At 35.5% G+C, this 21945-nt stretch overlaps 1 protein-coding gene across 4 annotated transcripts in view; it reads right to left on the bottom strand.

The window, feature by feature from the left end:
* Window positions 1-21945, bottom strand: part of PIK3CB (phosphatidylinositol-4,5-bisphosphate 3-kinase catalytic subunit beta) — a 144944-nt gene that overhangs the window by 80872 nt on the left and 42127 nt on the right. For 2 of the 4 annotated variants that reach the window (XM_081160466.1, XM_081160465.1), the window contains one exon: window positions 3114-3300. In XM_081160466.1, the coding sequence (XP_081016592.1) occupies window positions 3114-3284 (171 nt within the window). In that variant the 5' untranslated portion in view covers window positions 3285-3300. Of the gene's footprint in view, window positions 1-3113; window positions 3301-6886; window positions 6952-21945 lie in introns of those variants that run through there. The other 2 variants (XM_081160467.1, XM_081160468.1) reach the window with 2 other exon arrangements.

The raw sequence follows: 21945 nt of genomic DNA, 5'->3' as shown, positions 1-21945 counted from the left end.
CCAGGTTTCAGGCTCGATCCCCAGTAGGGGGCGTGCAGGAGGCAGCCAATCAATGACTCTCATCATTGATGCTTCTATCTCTCTCTCTCCTTCTCCCTTCTTCTCTCTGAAATCAATAAAGATATATTTTTTAAAAATTTTTAAATAAAATAACCACCAAACAAATGTAAAATGGGATTACATATTTTAACAGCCAGTACAAAGGCCAGGAGCTGAAGATAAGAGACTTGGGGTAAAAACCAGGGCCAATTCTCATATTTGGTTATATAAAACAAAAAAGAAAAAGCAGTGTTAGGCAATAAAGAAAAAATAGGTGAACTGAACTTTGTTGAAATTAAAATCTCTGGTGCATCAAAGGACAGTATCAAGAGAGTGAGCCCTGGCCAGTGTGGCTCGATGGTTATTTTTCAGTCCACAAAACTGAAGGGTCACGGGTTCTATTCCCCGTCAAGGGAACATACCTGGGTTGTAGGTTCAATCCACAGCCCCAGTAGGGGCCCGTGTGGGAGGCAACCAATCAATGCGTCTCTCTCACATCGATGCTCCCTTATCTCTCTCCCGCCCCCCTCTTCCACTTTCTCTAAAAAGCAAAGGATAAAATATCCTGGGGTGAGGATTAAAAACAAAAACAAACAAGAGAGTGAAAAGGCAACTCACAGACTAGAAGAAAATATTTGCAAATTATATATTTGATAAGAGATTAATTTGAGAATATATAATACATTCCTATGACTCAACAACAATAAAAACAAAATAACTGAATTTAAAAATAGGCAAGGGTCTTGAATAGGCAATTCTAAAAATGGCCATAAGAACATGAAAAGATGCTCAACATCATTAGTCACTAAGGAAGTACAAATAAAAACTACAATAAGATACCACTTCACAGCCATGAGGATGTTGTTATTAAAAAAAAAAAAAAAAAAAAAAAAAAAAAAAAAAAGAATGGAAAATAACAGGTGTTGGCAGGATATAAAGAAACTAGAACTCTTGTGCACTGCTGATGGGAATGAAAATGGTATAGTCACTGTGGAAAATAATTTGACAATTCCTTAATAGGTTAAAACAGAATTACCATATAATCCAACAATTCCATTTCTAGGTATACACACAAAATAACAGAAAGCAGGAAATCAGATACTTGTACACCAATGTTCATAGCAGAATTAATCACAATAGCCAGAAGACATTTATAACCAAAATCAAAAGATGAATGGATAAACAAAAATACGGTAGGATTCACACAGTGGAATATTATTCAGTCTTAAAAGGGAATAAAATTTTGATACATGTTAGAACATAGATGAACTTTAAAAGTATTATCCTAAGTAAAAGCCAAACACAAAAGGACAACTATTATATGATTCCACTTATATGAAGTAGTAAGAATATACAAATTCGCAGAGACAGAAACTAAAGTTGAGATTACCCAGTCTGGGAGAAGGGGAAGTTTATCACTTAATGAGTAGAGTTAGTGTTTGGGATGATAAAAAGTGCTGGGTATGGATAATAGTGATAGTTGGGCAACACTGTGAATGTACTTAATGCCATGGAATTATGCATGGAAAAATGACTCTAATGATAAATTTTATGTTATGCATATTTTACAACAATTTAAAACAAAGAAGGAGAAAGGTATCAATGGTTAATCCAGCTTCAGGTAAAGTCATAGGCATTCTGGTCAATATAAAAATAAGTACTCTGCACCCGTGGGATGCCTGAAAACTGTCTTTTTGTTTAACTTCATGGATCACGCAGTTTTAGAATTATCATGTCTCCCTGAAGAAGAATCATGGGCTAAGAGTTAAAAAAATGTCCAAAGTCATGAACTTTAAAAAGGTTTATCATAACTACTTTTTTTTTAAATATCATAATCCTTGCCCGGTTGGACATGGCTCAACTGTTGAGCATCGACCTAGGATCCAGGAGACCGCCATTTGATTCCTGGTCTGGGAGCATGCCCAGGTTGTAGGCACAGTCCACAGTTGGGAGTATGCAGGAGGCAGCTGATCAATGACGACTCTCTCATCATTGGTGTTTCTCTCTCCCCCTCTCCATTCCTCTCTCTGAAATCAATAAAAATATATTAAAAATAATAATAATTATTATATATATATATAATTATATATATATATAAATAAATCATAACCCTTGCTTTCCATATTAGGTTCAGCTATTTGAAAAGCATTAAAGAGAAAATTTAGAAAAACACTTCATTTATGTGTCAGTGTTCAAAAATCAATAGCATTCATCAACTCACTTGAAAAAATAATCCAACAACACACACAAACCTTGTTATGCAAAAGAATTTACTTCCAAGTGAGGACATACCATTCATTAGTGAGGGGGGGAAATCTAGTGAATAGCAGGAAACATTTTATTCCCCAAGAGTCACCATGAAAAGTAGTGGGCTTAGGGAGGGAAAAGAGAAAGAGAAGGTGAAAGAAAAGGAGAGAAGAGACAACCAACCAAAAAAAAAAAAAAATCACATGAAAAAAAAGTGTAATAAGGTCAAAGGTTGCAAATATAAAGATTTTAACGCAAAATAAAACTTTCTTTGACAATCTCAAATTCCTTTTAATAACCTGAACAAAAATTTCAAACATAAGCTTATTTTTTTAAATTCAGGTATCACATACATTTTTAAATTAAAAGTGGGCCCAGCTGGTGTGGCTCAGTGGTTAGAACATAGGCCTGTGCTCCTGAAGGGTCTCGGGTTTGATTCCCAGTCAAGGGCATGTACCTTGGTTTCGAGTTCACTCCGCCCAGTTGGGGCATGTACAGGACGCAACCAGTCAATGTATCTCTCTCACATTAATGTTTCTCTTTCTCTCCCCCTCCCTCTCTCCCTTCAACTCTGAAAAAGTAATGGAAAAAATATCCTCAGGTGAAGATTTAAAAAAAAAGTTAAAAGTGGAAGTAAAGAATGAGGGTGTTTTGTATGTCCTCAAAAGACAAAGCATAAATCAAAATCTTTAAATGTCATAAACTAAAGGTTAAATTTCCCTCACATTTACCATATGATTTACATTCTGAACACTTTCTATAACAGAACATGTTCCCCTAAGTGATATAATAAGTTATCATTATAGAATTTCCACTTATTTTCATACCTGTTTAATATAAGAAATGGTAGCTTCCCGAGGTACCTCCAACTGGATATAAATCCCAGTGGGCAAAAGGAAATCCACAGGTATGGAGCCATCAGATGCTATCTGTGAATCCACTGCCCAGATGTCAAGGATGTCTGCCATAGCAGGAGGCATTATGAAATTGAAGCACATTCATAACCATGGGGCCCTAGGAGTCAGTAAATAAAATTTAGTAAAACAGATAATTAAGCCAGATTTTACACTAAAATATGATAAAGCCCACCAATCCATAATTAGTCTTTGTATTTCAATATATAGCCAGTAATGTAACAGGAGACCAATGAAATCAAGCAAGGGTAAGACAATAGAAATAAATTACTTAAATATGCTTTGGTTATCACCAAGTAAATATTATACACACACACACCATACTGACTCAAATTCAACAACGTAAGTATATCACATGTGAAGGATTAACAGTTAAGGATTACAGGGTCTGAGAAAGTTAATAACCAACCACTCAATGTGTGATTATCTTGACTTAGATGATATTGGCTTATTTGGCTAAGTTTTTCTTTGCAAACTCCAATGAAAATGGCAATCAAGAGCGCCTTCTTGCAAAAATAATTTTCTATCCATCTCGTGTGAGAAACAAAGTATCATGAACTTAGTTCCATGACCCACCACTTAGGTATTAAAAAGACCAAATCCTTCAACCCAGTTAGAAAAGCCCTATGTTTCTAGCCTACTTTCCTTTGCTTGTCCTAGCACTCCATAGACCAGGCCCTTATGCCACAAGTGCCTTTTGCCTTCCTACTGCCAGACCTATGTTCATAAATAGTTTGGCACTCTTGCATCAAACCCCTATCTCAACAAACGCACCCTTCAACTGTGCCATTTAAGTCTTATCCATTCCTTAAGGGCTTCCTTCAAGAAGGCACAACAATGGCAGTGGGAAGAACAAGGGCTTTAAAGTTAAATAAACCTAGATTCAAATTCTGTTTATTCAAAGTATAAAAGTATCACATTAAAAAACACTAGAGCCAACTTAAAGCATTTTGAGCATCAAAAATAATGACAATACCCATGGGTTGAAATACAACAAATATATACAAATGTGTGACTTAATAATGATACAAAAAAATAAATCCTTTATTGGTCACCACTGAAGGCTGCTTAGACCAACTCATTATTTTGAAAACTAAAAAAATGGGGAAGTAAATCAAACATTTAACCTGCTGGTTTGTACCAGTTCATAACTGATGAGATTAGGGGTGGGTTTTTTTAAACAATTTTAGCTCATAAATGCAAAAAGAATGATAGAATTAGAAAAATCACCATTTTGCAACCTCTAATGAAATAAAGGATCTAGGCAAGGATCATTAATGAGTGCTAAAAAAAAATTTACAAGGTAAGGTGGAAGATAGTAGGGAACTTTATAGGTAACAGACCAGGTTTACTTCACCTAAATTCTCTGAATAATCCAGATATACTATGTCTCCTCCTGTAATACAACATTAAGTACTACCCACTACCTAAAGGGTATACTTGACTTTTTAAAAAATGTACTTGAATCTAATTGTCAGATCTGATATATATATCTTACCATTATCTAGGAAATAGAGGAAATAGAGGAGGAAGTTAAACAATCAAAGAAGCAATCAGTAAGTAGCATCCAGAATGTTGGATCATGAATAAAACAATCAATAACAAGAAAGCAAGCTAATCAATAACAAGAAGGAACAGGATGGTGGAAGGACTGTTAAAAGAATAAAAGAATACTTAGGTGACATAGCCAAATCCAACATTGATTTGAACAAATCCTCTATAAAAAACTATCTTTCAAACAAACTAGGAAATTTAAATACAGATTGCATATTAGATGAAATTAGGAAAATACTTAGCAGTATTTCCTATTAAGTTTGTGACGTATAATAATGGAATATTTATTATGTTTCTAAAAATCAGTCCTTATGCATTAGAGATACATAATGGCAGTACATGTAGGGGTAAACAGCATTATGTGTTTTGATAGGAATATAAAAATAAAATAGTTTAGGCCCTGGCCAGGTAGCTCAGTTGGTTAGTGTGTCGACCCAATACGCCAAGGTTGTGGGTTCAATCCCCAGCTGGGGCACAGAATCAACCAGTGGCCCTGGCCGGTGGGGCTCAGTTGGTTGGAGCAATGTCCTGTATACCAGAAGGGAGCTGGTTTGATTCCTGGTCAGGGCACACTTAATAATTGGCAAAATAAGTTGTGATAATCAAGCATTTTTCTTGTGCCATCTCAAAATGCATCATAAAGTTTAATCCTTTAGCTTTACAGCTAACCATGCTCTCTCTCTGCTTACTAAAGGAACATCACATCAATCTCCAAAATCAACTCCCCTATCTTCAATTTCAAGGACAAAATCCTCACATTCAAAATGTCAACAATTTAGAAAGTCTAATGATTCAGCAAGATACTGAAGATGCTTGTAAAGCAATACTGTTTAAATAAGAGACCTAAAAATGTTTTTGTCAACCAGGAATAAATTATCAAAGGGAATATTATAATATTATGCCCAGGTACATAAATTTCTACCTTGATACTGTCATATTAGTAATTTACTAGTAACCGAGTTAGAGGTTGCCAGACTTTGTAAACACTCTGGGGAGACATATAGTTTATAATTACAACCTAACATATATGTTGTACTTGTGTGTCTCTTTAATAAAAGCACCTTTATTAGATGGATTATCAAGGTTTTCAAGTACTTTAAGCTAAATACTATCTAGAAGAATGGTTCTCTTTATTTTTTTTTAAGGTTTTAAATTTTTTAAATTAGTTTACATTGAAAATTATTTTGTATTAGTTTCAGGTATAGTAGAAAAATGGTTTTCAGTCCTCTCATATTCAATATTCTTTTTAAACAAATATTTTTAAAATACTTTAAAAATCTGAAATATTATTAATATAACTTACATACAATGTATGTACTTAACTTGAAAATAAACCCACATGATGTTCTAACTTTACTATGAAGAAGAAATATAATAATAATAATAATAATAATAATAATGTATATCTGAGTATGCAGATACTTGGACATGACCATGCCACTGGCATAATGAGGTAGTCAGAGTTTTACATCTATAACAAAGAATCACCATGGATGCGACAACTATAAATGCAGACTGATCCAGGTGTGTTGTACTGATTATCAAACACCAGAAATGCCACTGATACCACAAATTTCCCAAATCTGTATCTTCTAGAACCAATATATTAAAATAATATAAAATTACCTGGTATTACATTTTTATGGGATATAGAGTTCACATCTACAATTAGACACAATAAAGAGACTTTTCACCTACATGAATATCTGGAAGGAAATTCAAAATTTGTGTTATACATGAGACCTTTTTTTGTTGGCCAAGACTGTCCGTATCCCAGAAGGTCCCCCCAGTGCTCCTTTCTATCCACTATCTTTCCCCTAAGAGATAAACTCCCCTGAAAAAAACAAACAGTCCTGGGCATTGTAGGATGTCCAATTATCCCTTACAAAATAGTAGAACTTCCCCCAATCACTGTCTCAACAATAAGCACAACAAAAGCACCTCCCACCAATTTACAAAGGATTTATGAAGGAAGTTCACACTGTCCACTTTCAGAACCACAGCTCTAGGACAATTCCTACTACATCTCAAAGTAGTAATTAATGGGCTCTTCGCACAATTTATCTAGATCTACTTGCAGTGTGTATTTAAAACATTATAAAGAACATAACTTAGCATATAGTTGTATTTGCCAATCAATGGTGTTTTGTGTATTTGCCCATGTTGTCTTGGGCTAATTCTTGAAGGGTAAAAGACACTAAGTCAAAAAAAAAAAAAAAGTGTTAGCCCCTTAACTGATCAAAGGAACATAAAGCCAGGAGTAAACAAACTTACTGATGGGGTGGTCTAACTAAAACCACAGAATAACTTGTAGCTCCTCAGAGCTTCATGCACAACACTTGAAAGTAAGCACTGAGGGGCCCTACTCACACGATGTCCTATGTTGTAATTAAAATAACATGTCCTTTGTCATTCCTAAAACTGTGACACAGCTGCTGAAAAAAATGAGGTAACAATCAACTGCTAAAAGATAATCCTTTGTAGAGATATTTTAAAGTAAAATTATTGCTACATAATTGAAAGTAAAATATATTTTGGTTCCTATTTCTCTATGTCACCCTTCTTTTATAGGCAACACCACACAAAAGAGTCCAGTTTGTGAAGTAACAGAGCTTCAGGTTAAGAGATAGGTGCCTTAGGAGTTACAGACCTTTCCCATTTTAAACATAAGAAAACTGCGGCCCAGAGAAATTAAGTAAATTATCCAGGATTACACAGAGGCAGAGCCAGGACCAAAAGAAAGATTTTTTTCCCCCAAGTAAATAACATACTTTTAAATTCTTTATTTTATTCATTTTTTCTTTCTTTTTTTTCTTTAAAGGAAATGTTTTTCACAGGGTTACCTAGCCCAGCAAGATCCTCAGTCTTGTACCACTCTTTTGTTTGAGCATCTATGCAAATGATCAAAGGTTGAGGACAAGCATGAAACTAGTATGAAAACTTTTCAAGGAAACTATAAGAGGACATAGGAACTTCAGCAGTGACAGTCAGTCAACTAAACCTGCTTAGACTGTAATTACAAACCCATATCCTGTTAATTGTTCATTGGCAGAGAGGAAAGTATTAAAATGTTCTCAGCTTCCCTGGCAAGTGCCAGTAAAGCCACTGGGTTTTACTTCAAGTTAAATGACAAGCAGAAACCAACATAAACTTGTTATATAGAGAATAGTTTCAACCAAAAACTACTTTGGAAAATCATGGAAGAAATCTTAAGAGAAACTAAAAGGGAATTTTTAAAAAATTAAGTGCAATAGTGTTTCTCTTTCCTGTTATCTGATATAGCTAGAAGAAAAGTAGATGTTCATAAAATAGAACATTAGCACTGGAAGGGGCCAAGCACTGATGAAATACAATACACTATATTTACTATTTTAACTTTAGGGTTCACTCAGAGACAACTTAAGTGATGAGATCTTAATTCATCTGGACTTCAGTCCTTCTGACCCCATTGTTCAAAGACAACAAATCAGCCTTAACTATTGATTTGTTTACAGTGAAGTATGCATGCTGGACCCAGCAGAAGACGAAAAGGGCATGCCTGTGTCAGTGTGCCTGGTATTTGTTTTTGGTCCTGATAAGAAACTGAAGTTGTCTATCCTCTACCCAGCTACCACTGGCAGGAACTTTGAAGAGATTTTCAGAGTAGTTCTCTCTCCAACTGACTGTGGAAAAAGAGGGTTGCCACTCCAGTTGATTGGAATGTTGGAGGTAGAGTGATGGTCCTTCCAACCATCCCTGAAAAGGAAGCCAAGAAACTTTTTCCTAAAGGATTCTTCACCAAAGGGCTCCCATCTGGCAAGATATACCTGTGCTACACACCCCATCCATAGGTCTCCTCAAGGAGCTGGTGCTAGTGATGCTCACTTGGCACAGTGAACCAGAGGGTGCCAGCTGCCAATCATGTGTCCTACAGCAATTCCATAAAAACATCTCCGTGTGATCACAGCCACAGTCTTTAGGTTGCTGTACTACTGGCTTATTAAATGAAATGACACTAAAAAATATAGATTGTCAACTCTAACCTGAGTCCTTCCTTTGGATTAGTAAAAGTGTCCTGAAAATAGAACTTTTAAAAATATGTAAGCTGTATGCCCTCATTAATGAAACATTGAAAAAAGGAAATATTTATTTATACTTTCGAAGTATGTCAATATATTTTCTTGCAGCCTTAATTTTTATGCATTAGGTTGTACTCATGGATTTTTCCCTTTTGCAGAAAGCAGAATTCTAATTATACTTTTGTACTGTTTTATATTTTGCTGTTTTCATATCATTTATAACTTCTACAGTACTGTACACACTTGACAAACTTCAGTTTAAATGGCTGCTTAATATGCCATCAAGTGGGTAAATCATTTTTATCTAATTATTGCTTCATGTTTGGACAGTTTATTTGCAAGTTTGGATATTAACCCCTTATCAGATGTATCACTGGCGAATATGTTCTCCCATTCAGTGGTTTGTCTTTTCATTTTGTTAATGGTTCCCATTGCTGTGTAACATCTTTTTAGTTTGATATAGTCACATTTGTTTATTTTTTCTTTTCTTTCCCTTGCCTGAGGAGATATATCAGAAAAAATATTTCTATTAGAAATGCCTTAGATTTTACTGTCTATGTTTTCTTCTGGGATTTTTATGGTTTCAAGTCTAACACTTAAGTCTTTAATCCATTTGGAGTTTATTCTTGTGTGCAGTGTTAAAAGGTGGTCTAGTTTAACTTTTTTGCACTTATCTAATTTTCCCAGCACTATTTTTAGCCCACTGTATGTTTTTGCCTCCTTTGTCAAATAGTAATTGACTATAAAGGCATGGGTTTATTTCTGGGCTCTCTATTCTGTTCCTGTGATCTATATGTCTGTTTTTAGGCCAGTTCCATGCTGTTTTTATTACTATGGCCTTGTAGTACAGTTTGATATCAGGTAGGATGATTCCTCCAACTTTGTTCTTCTTTCTCAAGATCACTGTTGTTATTCAGGGTCTTTTGTGGTTCCATGTACATTTTGGAATATTTGTTCTAGTTCTGTGAAATATGCTACTGGTATCTGGATAGGAATTGCACTGAATCTGTATATTGATTTGGGTAGTATGGATATTTTAACAGTGTTCATTTTTCCTATCCATGAACAAGGTATATGCTTCCACTTATTAGTATATTCTTCAATTTCTTTCTTCAACGTCTTTTATTTTTCCACGTACAGGTCTTTCACATCCTCAGTTAAATTTATTCCTAGGTATTTTAGTTTTTTGAACCAAATGTGAATGGGATTTTTTTTTAAGTTTCCCTTTCTGATATTCATTATTAGTGTATAAAAATGAAACTGGTTTCTGGATATTTTGTATCCTGCTACTGTACTGAATTCATTTATGAGTTCTAGTAGTCTTTTGGTGTAATCTTTAGGGTTCACTATATGCAGTATCATGTCAGCTGCAAATAATGAGTTTTACTCCTTTCTTTCCAATTTGGATGCCTTTATTTCTTCTTGTCTGATTGCTGTGGCTAGGACTTCCAGTACTAGGTTGAATAACAGTGGTAGAAGTGGGCATCCCTGTCTTGTTCCCGATCTTAAGGGGAATGCTTATAGTTTTTGCCCACTGAGTATGATGTTGGCTGTGGGTTTGTCATATATGGCCTTTATTACATTGAGGTAGGTTCTCTCTACTCCCACTTTGCTGAGTTTTTATCAAAAATGGGTGCTGGATTTTAGCAAATGCTTTTTCTGCATCCACTGATATGATCATGTGGTTTTTATCCTTCATTTTGTTTATGTGGTATATCATGTTTATTATTTTGCAGATACTGTACCAACCCTGCATCTCTGAAATAAATCCCACTGGGTCATGGTGTATGGTCTTTCTAATGTATTGCTGGATTCAGTTTGCTAATACTTTGTTGAGGATTTTAGCATGTGCGTTCATCAGAGATACTGACCTATAATTTTCTTTCTTTGTCACGTCTTTATCTGGTTTTAGAATAAGGATAATATTGGCCTCATAAAATGAGGTTGGGAGTCTTCCATCTTCTTGAATTTTTTTGAATGATTTGAGGATAGCAGTTAGTTCTTTGAAGGTTTGGAAAAATTCACCTGTAAAGCCATCTGGTCCAGAACTTTTGTTTGTTGGAAGTTTTTTAATTACTGCTTCAATTTCACTAGTTGTAATCTATCTATTCAGATTCTCTGATTCTTTCTGATATAGTTTTGGAAGATTGTATGTTTCTAGGAATTTACCCGTTTCGTCCAGATTGTCCACTCTGTTGAAATATAGTAGTTCATAGTATTTTCTTACAATCCTTTATATTTATTTGGTGTTATCAAATACTCCATTTTAAATTATTTAAATTAACTTGAGTTAGAATATTTAACTTTTTATTAAGTAATGCTAATTAATTTTTCCAGTGTTCTAATTTTCAGTCTGCTGGCTTCTCTTCTAATCAAAATGTTTTATCTTGCTTACCAACAACAACAACAACAAAAAAGGTAATTGTCCTAATTGGGTATATATGTGTAAGAAAGATATATTTCATCCCCACTATATTCTCTCCTCACCCTGTCCCTTCTCTTCCTGAAGCCCAAATGAGTAGTATTGTGGAAAGGAGAACTAACTGTTAACAGCCTATTTCAATCACTGGTTGACCATAACCAAGTTTTAGGGCAAAAGTGATTATTTTCCTAAATATTTAAAAATTAACAGGACAAAAACTTACCACCAATATCTAGTACAAAATATGGTGACCTTTTCTAGCCTCTGAAGGAAATTCACCTACATGATAGGCAAGTATTCTCTACTTTTAAACATTTTTATTGTTTAAAATAGCACATAAATAAAAAAGTACCCAATCAATTATTGAAAAACAAATACCTATTGTAAAGCAAACCACAGTCCAGGTCAAGAAATACAACACTGCCCTGGCTGGGTAGCTCTGCTGGCTGGAGTGTTGTCTCATATGCCAAAAGGTTGCGGGTTGGATTCCCAGTCATGGCACATGCCTAGGTTGTGAGTTCAATCCCTAGTCGTTGCATGTACGGGTGGCAATCGATTGATATTTCTGTCTCTCTCCCCCTGCCCCAAAATCAATAAAAACATATCCTTAGGTGAGGATTAAAAAAAAAGAAAAAACAAGAAGAAAGAAAGAAATACAACACTGTCAGCATCTTCAGGGTGTTCCTTTCAGATAGCAACTCTCTCCCCCTTCCTAACCTCTCACCACACTGATTTCTGTGGTAAGCCCTTTTTTGCTTTTTGATCACTTTAGTTAATAATAAAAAGTAAAGCAAGTAATTCTGGTTTATTAGATACACTTTTGCACCTACCATGCACATACATTATTTCAGACAAACGTTTCATTGTCTGGATGACTGTTTCTTTTTCTCACTCCAGTAGCAATGGACCCAACAGACTAACCAGGGTGTTCTTTTGAATGTCAACAATCTTCATCCCGGAACTGGTACCCAATCAATTCTGGTACTTGTTTATAGCAAGTGACATTAGGACAATCAGGAATGACTCTATAGCAAAGGGTACCCACATGTAAGCACTGTGAGTGTGAGTCATGAGTCAAATTGTACAAGCGTGTGGTGACGCTGGTGAGTAAAGAACCAACAGCCTTCACATCTAGGAACTGAACCAGTGCCAGAAAGCCATCTGGATGGCAAACAGTAACATGAGAAGAATTTTAAATAGCTTACAGCTGTAGAAAAAGCACTATTCCAGACTCTGAATCTTTCAGTTATTTCTGTCTGCTGTCATTTTAAAAATAAGTTATAATATATAAAAATTAACAGAGCATCCCAAAAAGCTGGGATTTCTCCCAAGCCATTTGAGGATTACTCCTTTGCACACTGGTTTTTAAGTTGGTCTATGGAAGTACTTGTTTGTCTGTTTTATGGCTTTTAGTTAGAGACCAATTTTCCTCTTAAGCTATCCAGCCATGAATGACAAATGCTTCTGTGTGTAGCTTTTATTTCCCCTTCAATACTGACATAAACTGAGGATTTAACAACAACGAAAGTAGGGAAAACTGTCCTTGGTGCCAACTCTTCTTTCACTGCCTATTCTCTCTAGAGGGCACAGTACGTCAAGAAAGGCTGACTGATATAGTCACCTCAGTGCTAGTCCTTGATCAAAAGAGGAAGGAAGAAAAAATTATTGGACTTCAAGTCAATAAATATTTATTAAGTACTGACTCTGTTTAAGATGCCATATCACACACTTGTGTGGGGGGAAAGGGGATTATAAGAATAAAACATGGAGCACTTTGCAACCCAGTCTGTACCAGAGCACTTAAATCATCTGAGAAAGACAAGTGGGAGGTACAACTGTTCTGTTTATTCAGATGATGCTCCTTCTTAGACTGCTGGGGGGAATACAACCGAGAAAGATAATGAAGGCTTACATGACCAGTTATAGTATTTTCCACCTCAACCCCCACAGAGTCTCAACCACAAGAGATGAGGATGAAATACTGGGAATTTCAAGAAGAGCTTTGGAAGGCAGTGTCTAGGGATCAGAAGACATGACCTTCAAGGTGAGACAGCACCACGTATCACTGCCATGAAAGCCCCTCACTGCCTAACTGCCCGTGCCTATGAACAGTGCACAACAGAATAAATACGGAGAGTTACATGGTTTGGAACAGCAATTTTCAACCTTTTTCATTTCATGGCATACAAAAAATATATTTTTTGCTGATCTGACAAAAAATAGGTACAATTTTGATTGATTTATAAAAAATATGCATAATAATAGTAATTACCTACCCTTTTTGCTCCAAAGTCACTTTTAACAACATCAGGTGCCTATATTGTATATAAGAATTTCTGGTACTAAGTTTTTTTGTGTGTTTTTGGGGGTCAATCCTCAACTGAGGATATTTTCCCACTGATTTTTAGAGAGAGCAGAAGGGAGGGAAGGAGAGAGAGAGAAACATCCATGTGAGAGAAACATATCGACTGGTTGCCTCCTACACATGCCCAGACCGCACTGGTGATCAAACCTGCAACCCAGGTACATGCCCTTGACTGGGAATCAAACCCAAGATCATTTGGTGTGTGGGCCGACACTCTATCCATTGAGCCACACAAGCCAGGGCTGGTACCAAGTATTAATTAATCAGATGCATCTTTATTATACAATGTGATCAGTAAGATGCAATTCTATAATATGACCTATATATTTATGGTTCAAGACAGGGTATTCACACTGGTCAGCTACTGTTGTGTCGGCTGTTATTTTTTTATTTGACAATCCAGGGTGAAAGAGGTCAGTAACCCTGACTAAATAGTCAGGTATCATATGTTTTAAAAATTCTTCCAGCATACTGGTAGGTTGGAAATCACTGGCTTGAATATAATAATTCATCATAGAAGTTCACTATGTCTAGGTTCCCAAAAGATCTGAAATCTTCATTTATTTATGCTTCAAATTGATCTTCTGGATAATGTCCTATATTTAATTTATAGCATTTAATATATCACACTGTTTCAAAAACCTCAAAGACATTATTTAGCAGCATAATTTTTCCTTGTGATGAAAACTTTTAAGATATACTCTCTTAACAACTTCTAACTATACAATATTAATAACTATAGTCACCATGCTATATACCACACCCCCATGACTTATTTGTAACTAAAAGTTTGTACCTTTTGACCCCTTTTACCCATTTCACCAACTTCTAGCTCCCTACCTCTGGCAACCACCAACTATTCTATCCAAGTTCAATTTTGTTTTCTTGTTTTTGTTTTTAGTTCCATATACAGTATAAAAATGAAACTTCCATTACCCAACTTTGATCTATCAAACTTTAGTTACAAAAACAACTATCAAAACAGTTTCCTTGAAATCATAACTGCTGGAACTTCCCAAATTTCTAAATAAACTGATGCAAGCTCTAGTCAGCTTCCTTAATTACATGTTTATAAATATATTTAATATTCTTTTATTTTCCAAAAAAAATATAGAATATTTAAACAGGTTTTCTAAATTTAGTAAAAACTAACTAACACATTTGCCTACTACTTTGCACAAACACAAAACATCAGAACTACTTCACCTTACATAATAAGCTTCCATTCACTGTACAGTTTATACCCAGGGCTTAGATTAAGTAGCACTGTGAGTAGCCTAGTTGTGATAACAAGGAGCCAATAGTGATGAAAAACAGCTTTAGCATCTCATATTCCTTCAAGGTGAATACGAGACACAATGGAAACACTTTCCTTGTGTCTTAAATTTAATCTCTAAGGAAGAAGGGTGTGTATTATAAATCTTCTGAGTATAGATTCCTTATTTTATACCTTACAACCTGAGATCTACAAAAATAAGATTACCTGGGCCACTGTGACAGAGACTGCTTTTCTCCTTACAAAGTATGGAATTGGGGCTGGGCACCTGGCAGACTAGATATTCTAACCTCCTCTAGGAAAAAGGAAAAAGGAAAACACAGAAATGTAAGTAGTTTATGTACATTAAAAATACAAAACTATTTATTGCTTAAAAACATATGTATGTAAAAGTATGAAAGAAAGGCAAGAATAAGAAAAATTCACAAAACTGTAACAGTGATGGTCTCAGAGAAGGGATATGCATGCTCATGGGACTGGGGACTGTGCAGTAAGAAACAGTCATGTACTAAGTTCTCTCCAGTGGAATGTTGAATGGAAATGCCGTTTCAGGTGAGGTCTTTTAAGAAAGTTAGTGTGCTGCTTATATCTTCTCTCTTCTCTTCCACTGGTCACAATGAAAAAGTCATAACATAGAAGAAACCACCCACCAAAGAGGACAATCCACTTTAGACTGTTCCATAAGTAAGAAATAAACATCTATTTTGTTTGGGCCATTATTCATTTTCAGTCTGCTAGAGCAATTTAGGCTTCACTAAATTTAGTCAAATACATAGTTTAGGTCAGCGATTTTCAACTGGTGTGCCGCAAGAATTTTTAAAACATGAAATACCTGACTATTTAGTCAGGGGCACTGACCTCTTTTCCTTTAGATTGTCAAAGAAAAAAATGACAACAGCCAACAACAATAGCTGACCGGTATGAATGCTCTGTCTTGAACCATAAATATATGTCATATAACAGACTTGCATCTTATTGACCATGTCACATCATAAGGTTGCATCTGATTGGTTAATTTTTGGTACCAGAAACTTTATATACAAGTATAGGCACCTGATTTTTTAAAAAGTCACATTGGATCAAAAAGGGTAGATAATTACTATTATATATTTTTTGTAAATCACTCAAAATTATACCTATTTTGTCAAATCAGCAAAAAATATATTTTTTGGAGTGTCGCAAAATTTTAGTACTTAGTTTGTTTACTGTGAGATGAAAAGGTTGAAAGTCACTGGTTTAGGTCATGATCAAAGCCATGATCAAAACCCACATATACTCCTCAGTCACATTCAGTCTACTGCTTGGTCTACTCTACCACTGTGTTTTCCTTATCACCCTTCTCCATCCAAACAGAAAACAGAATCATGAAGAGTGGGAAAAACAACATTAATTAGAGTACCATTATGACACCAGCAGATCATTCTCTCCTATTTCAACTCAACAGCTTTTCATCCTTGTTTATCACTTTGTACAATGCATTTTTTAATCCATTAGCAGAAATGAACATATTGACTGCTCTCTTTCTGCTCCTGACTAGTCATCTAATTAGAATTACTATATTTCTCAGAAATAAGTGTAGAGGTACAAAGTATGTGAATTTGAGGCAGGTAAAGCCAAGGGTAATTTCCAAGAAAAGAGGAATTTTAACACAGATTTGAAGAGAAGAAATTAGCTAGGCAAAGGGAGAAAGAACATATGCAAGATTGAAAAAAACCTTAAGAATTTAAAGAATTCAAAGATAAGGAACACAGAGAGGCAGAAAACAGGGAGAATAGTATTGGAGAGGCTGGCTAGATCCAGGTTCTGGTAGGCCATACATCGTGCTGCTCTTAACACAAAAAACAAGAAGAGATTCAATGAAGAATGTTAAACAGGTAAATAAAAATTGATCAAATAATTTTTATAAATTATAGTGAGAAAATGAATATGTAAAGAACACAAACTTGAGCCCGGCTGGGTGTGGCTCAGTGGTTGAGCGTCGACCTGGGATCCAGGCGATCGGGGTTCAATTCCCGGTCAAGGCACATGCCCCAGTTGTGGGCTCAATCAATGACTCTCGTATCATTGATGTTTCTATCTCTCTTTCTCCCTCTCCTTTCCTCTCTCTGAAATCAATAAAGATATATTAAAAAAAAAAAAAAAGACATGAACACAAACTTGATAGAAAAATGGGCAAAATAATTAAACAGAAATTTCACAGGAGCCCCAAAAAAACCCATAAACATGGGGACAAAAATGTTCATTAGTCACCAAGGAAATGTAAATTAAAACCACAATGCTATGACATTTCAAAGATTACTGCTGGTGGGAGAATAAACCAATTCAACCTCTTCCAAAGAGTTTGGCATCAAAAACTCCATTACTAGGCTTATATACTAGGAAAATCCTTATCCAAGGATGTCACACACACATAAATATTCAATGTGGAATTTTTCATAATATCCAACAACTAGACATAATCTAAATGTACATTAATAGGATGGATCAATATGTTGCACTATTTTACGATATGGAAAATTAATAAAATACAGCCATACACATCATCCTAAATGAGCCATACAATGTTAAGAGAAACAAATAAAATATATATAATATGATTCCATTTACTCAAGTATAAACACAAAGTTAAATATTGTTCAGAGATATAAATGTAGGTCATAAAGTTATAAAGAAAAGCCGAGGAAGTAAATAACTCAGCAAAGTGTATCTTCAGGAGAGGGAGGGAAATGTGATAGAGGAAGGCACATAGATTGGCTTGGCTGTTATGCACGGGTTTTATTTTTTTATTGTTCTTCAAATCATAAATTTAAGTGTTCATGTGCTCTTTATATATGCTGTATTTTACAACTTTTAAAAATGGATTAATAGCAATAACATATGTAAAGGCCCTATACAGCAACTGGCATGGAGAATCCATTTGATGGGAATCCATTCCCATTTTGCTCTGCTTATGACCTCAGTGTTGGTGATAATCAAACCCAAGCTCCAGATTTTTACTGTCACCTCCCAGCACTGTTCTCTCCTAAGAATCCTAGCCATCCTCAGGCCCCTCCAACTTCTCCTTATAACCTTTGCCTTTATCTCTAGGTTCTTAAAGGGAAGTGAAATTAGCACCTGGCACAAGGAGTTGCGATCCTGCTAAATAAACTCTTTTCTGCCACCCTTGCTGATATCTAGATGGTGAGTTCCTGAATGACAGGGACAGGCTCTTTCATCTTCGGGGTTCTGAACAGTGCCTGACACAAGTCCTCAGTAACTATTTGCTGAACAAAGAATAAATAAATATATGAATTATAGAGCTATATTACTAGTGAAAAATAAGATCAAAGTTTAAAATCAGGCTGGTGCTTGCTCATGTTTCCCAGGTCCCTTCATAGTTTTATAGAAACCTCTCTTGACTACTCAGTTATTTTAAAATCTTTGTCCACAAAAATGGTGGATTTGTATTCATGGCTATATGTAATAATCTCCATTCAGTCATAATTCTTAATATTTTGAATAAAAATCTAGATCCTTTTTCAAAGTAACATAAATGTTTTTCTATTTAAATTTTCAATATTATAAATTTTATAAAACTACACTTAAAATATATTCTGAATTATGCATAAAACTAGTTAATCCTCCACCTAAACAAAATAATAATATTTAATAACATGTCTGTTTAGCATGCTCTTATATTGGAAAACTATTGAGATCAACAAGGCAGTCATTTATATTGCCCTTTATATACTACTTCCTCTGTCATGCGGCAGTCAAAAGGCTAAATGGGATGCTTGCAGCAAAGAAAACAATTTTGAAAGGTCATGCTACACAGATAGTCAGAATTTCTTTCACAATATCCTTACTGTGTATGACAGGCTATATGACAATCTTACCACAGTTATTTTCTGAGTAAAAGCAAAAGGCGTGTTATCTATCAAAGGACCAGAAACAGTAGGCGCTCAACAATATAATCTTTATGAACATTTTTTCTAACTGCACAAACATCCAATGCAATTAAAGAAAAAGAACCCTGAGGCAAAGAAAGAACTGGAGAAAACTAGAAGGCAAGTATAAACCACTCCATTTATTCATACTGTTCATATAACATGGTAAGTTTCTAAAACAAACTTTTTCAAATTAATACATAATTTACCCAGGAAAAACATAAATATACAATATTGGATCTACTTCAAATTTTCCAAATCTTAATGACGATTACAAATAAGGTACAAAGTTTCAAAAACCTCTCTGCAGGGGCTGTAATCCCACCAACATTTTTTCCCTTAATAACTTTTATTGGTCTATTATCCGACTGGACAAGGAATGTCTTCCCCACCTGTTACATAAATAATGTGTCAGTCAACAGGAAGATAAAAATTCCTCCAACTACTTTTAAAATTTCCAGTCTCAGAGGTTAACATGTGTACTCTTTGAAGAAGAAAAAAAATCATTCTAGCTCATTTAATCATTTTGTCTAATCCTGAGAAGTCAGTTATTCCTGCCTAGAAATCAAAACACATAGCTTTCTCCTGAGCCAGTTGAAGGTACTTAGTATATTTAGACTTCATAGCCAAGTTACAAAGATATAGTAACCACAAGTTCCTGGCAATGTATTCTTTTTAAGGCCCCAGAATTTAATTCCTGTGAGGATTTCTCACTGAAATTTAACAAGAACACAACTTTCTTAACCAGTTCTGACTTCATAGTAGAGCATGAGGATTTGTGTTACTTCCAAAACTACTAGAAAACAAACCATGATAAACATTCTTTTAAGGAAAAGCATGCCCAAAAGCAAAGGCACACTGTAAACCAAATCCAGGCAAAGATATAAAGAAATTGTTAACCTGTGTGTACTACTGATGGGAATATAAAATAGTGCAACTGATGTGTAAAAGAGTACAGCAGTTCCTCAAAAATTTAAACATAGAATTACCATATGATCCAATAATTCCACTTCTGGGTATACAACCAAAAGAATTAAAAGCAGGGACTCAAACAGATATTTGTACATCCATGTAAATGCAGTAGTATTAACAATAGCCAAAAGGTAGAAACAACCCTTATGTCCACTGATGAACAGATAAACAAAATGTGGTATATACATACAATGGAATATTACCCACCTTAAAAAGAACATTGTGATACATGCTACAACATGGATAAACCTTGAAGTCATTGTGCTAAGTGAAATAAACCAGCCACAAAAGGATAAATATTGTATGATTCGATTTACATGAGATATCTAGTATAGGCAAATCACAGAGACAGAAAGTAGAACAGTGGCTATCTGGAATTGAAGGTGAAAAGGCAAGGGGGAGTTATCGTTTAATGGGTACAGAGTTTCAGTTTGGGATGATGAAAATGTTCTGGAAATGGACAGTGGTCCTGGTTACACAACACTGTGAATGTATTTAATGCCAGTGAATTGTACTCAAAAATTGTTAAAATGGTCACCCTAGCTGAGTGGCTCAGTTGGTTGGAGCATCATTCTATACACCAAAAGGTTGTGGGTTCAGTCCCTGGTCGGGGTGCATACAGGAGGCAACTGAATAATGTTTCCTTTCTTTCTCTCTTTCTCTCTCTCTCTCCCCCCACTCCCTCTCTCTAAAATCAGTAAACATATCCTCAGGTAAAGATTATTTTTTTAAAATTGTCAAAATGGTCAGTTTTGTTATGCTTATTTTACAATTTAAAAAACACACAAATCCAAATAAACTTATTCATCAGGAACTATAAGCCCTCCATGACCCTAACTCACCTTTTTCTACTATCCTACCTCCCTGCAAAAATTGGTTTTATTGTACATCCCCTTCTTTTATCATTACCTTCAGTTACTTCAAACACCTGGCCTCACGATTCATTAGCCATAAGTTAAACTTCTCAGGTATAGCCTTGCCTTTCACTCCTCCCACGTCACACAGAAAAAAACCTATAGCTTGACTTGAGCCTCCTCTATCTTCACAGTATCAGCTTCTACTACCTACTCCTTCACTAATTCCATTCCAGCCACATTGGCCCTCTTACTGCTCCTAGAACTGCTCATCACAGTCCAGCCTCAGAGTCTTTGTTTTTAAGTTCCTTCAGCCTGAAATGCTGCCCCACCTCCCCTAACCCAAATATCTACGTGGCCTGCTCCCTTACTTCATACAGAGCTGTTGGCTCAAAGGTTCAAATATCATCTAATTAGAGAAGGGTTCCCTAACCACACCTTATAAAATAGTAAGCCTACCTCACACCCATCAATGTCTACCTTCCCCTAGTATATTTTTCTTAATAGTACTCATCACTACCCAACACAATATATTTTTACTTATTATCTTCTCCACCTCATTAGAATATCAATTCCCTGAGAAAAAGGGACCTCTGTTTTTATTTATTGTTGTAACCCTAGCAGCTAGCACAGTTCTTGGAATATCACTATATGCTCAATAAATATGTACTGAATCAATCATGGCCTCCAGTCCCTTTATGCATTCCCTTTTACCAACCCTGCATCCCAGAAAGTTATTTCAACCACCAGTATCAAATTTATTATTTCCATCTAAAAGGTTATGCTAGCTAAATTCATACTGCCTGCCATGTCATGCTAGGTTATCTTAAAATGAGCCTTTACTGTTGCTCAGCAATCCTTTCTATTCCATCCCAGTGATTATATTAAGTTTCTCCACCATCATCTCTGGCCTGATCAATTCCAACAGCCTCTCTTTTTTTTTAAATCCTCACCCAAGGATTTTTTTTTTTTTTCATTGATTCCTAGAGAGAGTGGAAGGGAGGGAAGAAGGGGGGAGAGAGAAGCATCGACTTAAGAAAGACACATCGATTGGTTGCCTCCCGCACATGCCCCGACAGGGGATGGGGAACCTGCAACTGAGGTACATGCCCTTGACCAGGTATCAAACCCATGACCCTTTGGTCTGCGGGCCGACACTCTAACCACTGAGCCAAACTGGCCAGGGTCCAACAGACTCTTAACTGACATTCGTGCTTCCCCTCTATATCCACCTTCACTAGAGCAGCCAGAGGAATCTTTAAAACATTATATCATGAGACTTTTCTGTTTAAAACCTTCCTATAAGACTTCCTTGAAT

Source organism: Miniopterus schreibersii, assembly GCF_964146895.1.
Source record: "Miniopterus schreibersii genome assembly, chromosome: 15".
In the NCBI taxonomy this organism is placed as follows: Eukaryota; Metazoa; Chordata; class Mammalia; order Chiroptera; family Miniopteridae; genus Miniopterus; species Miniopterus schreibersii.
Note: the sequence above shows the minus strand (reverse complement) of the source record. Positions and strands in the feature narration are given on the sequence as shown.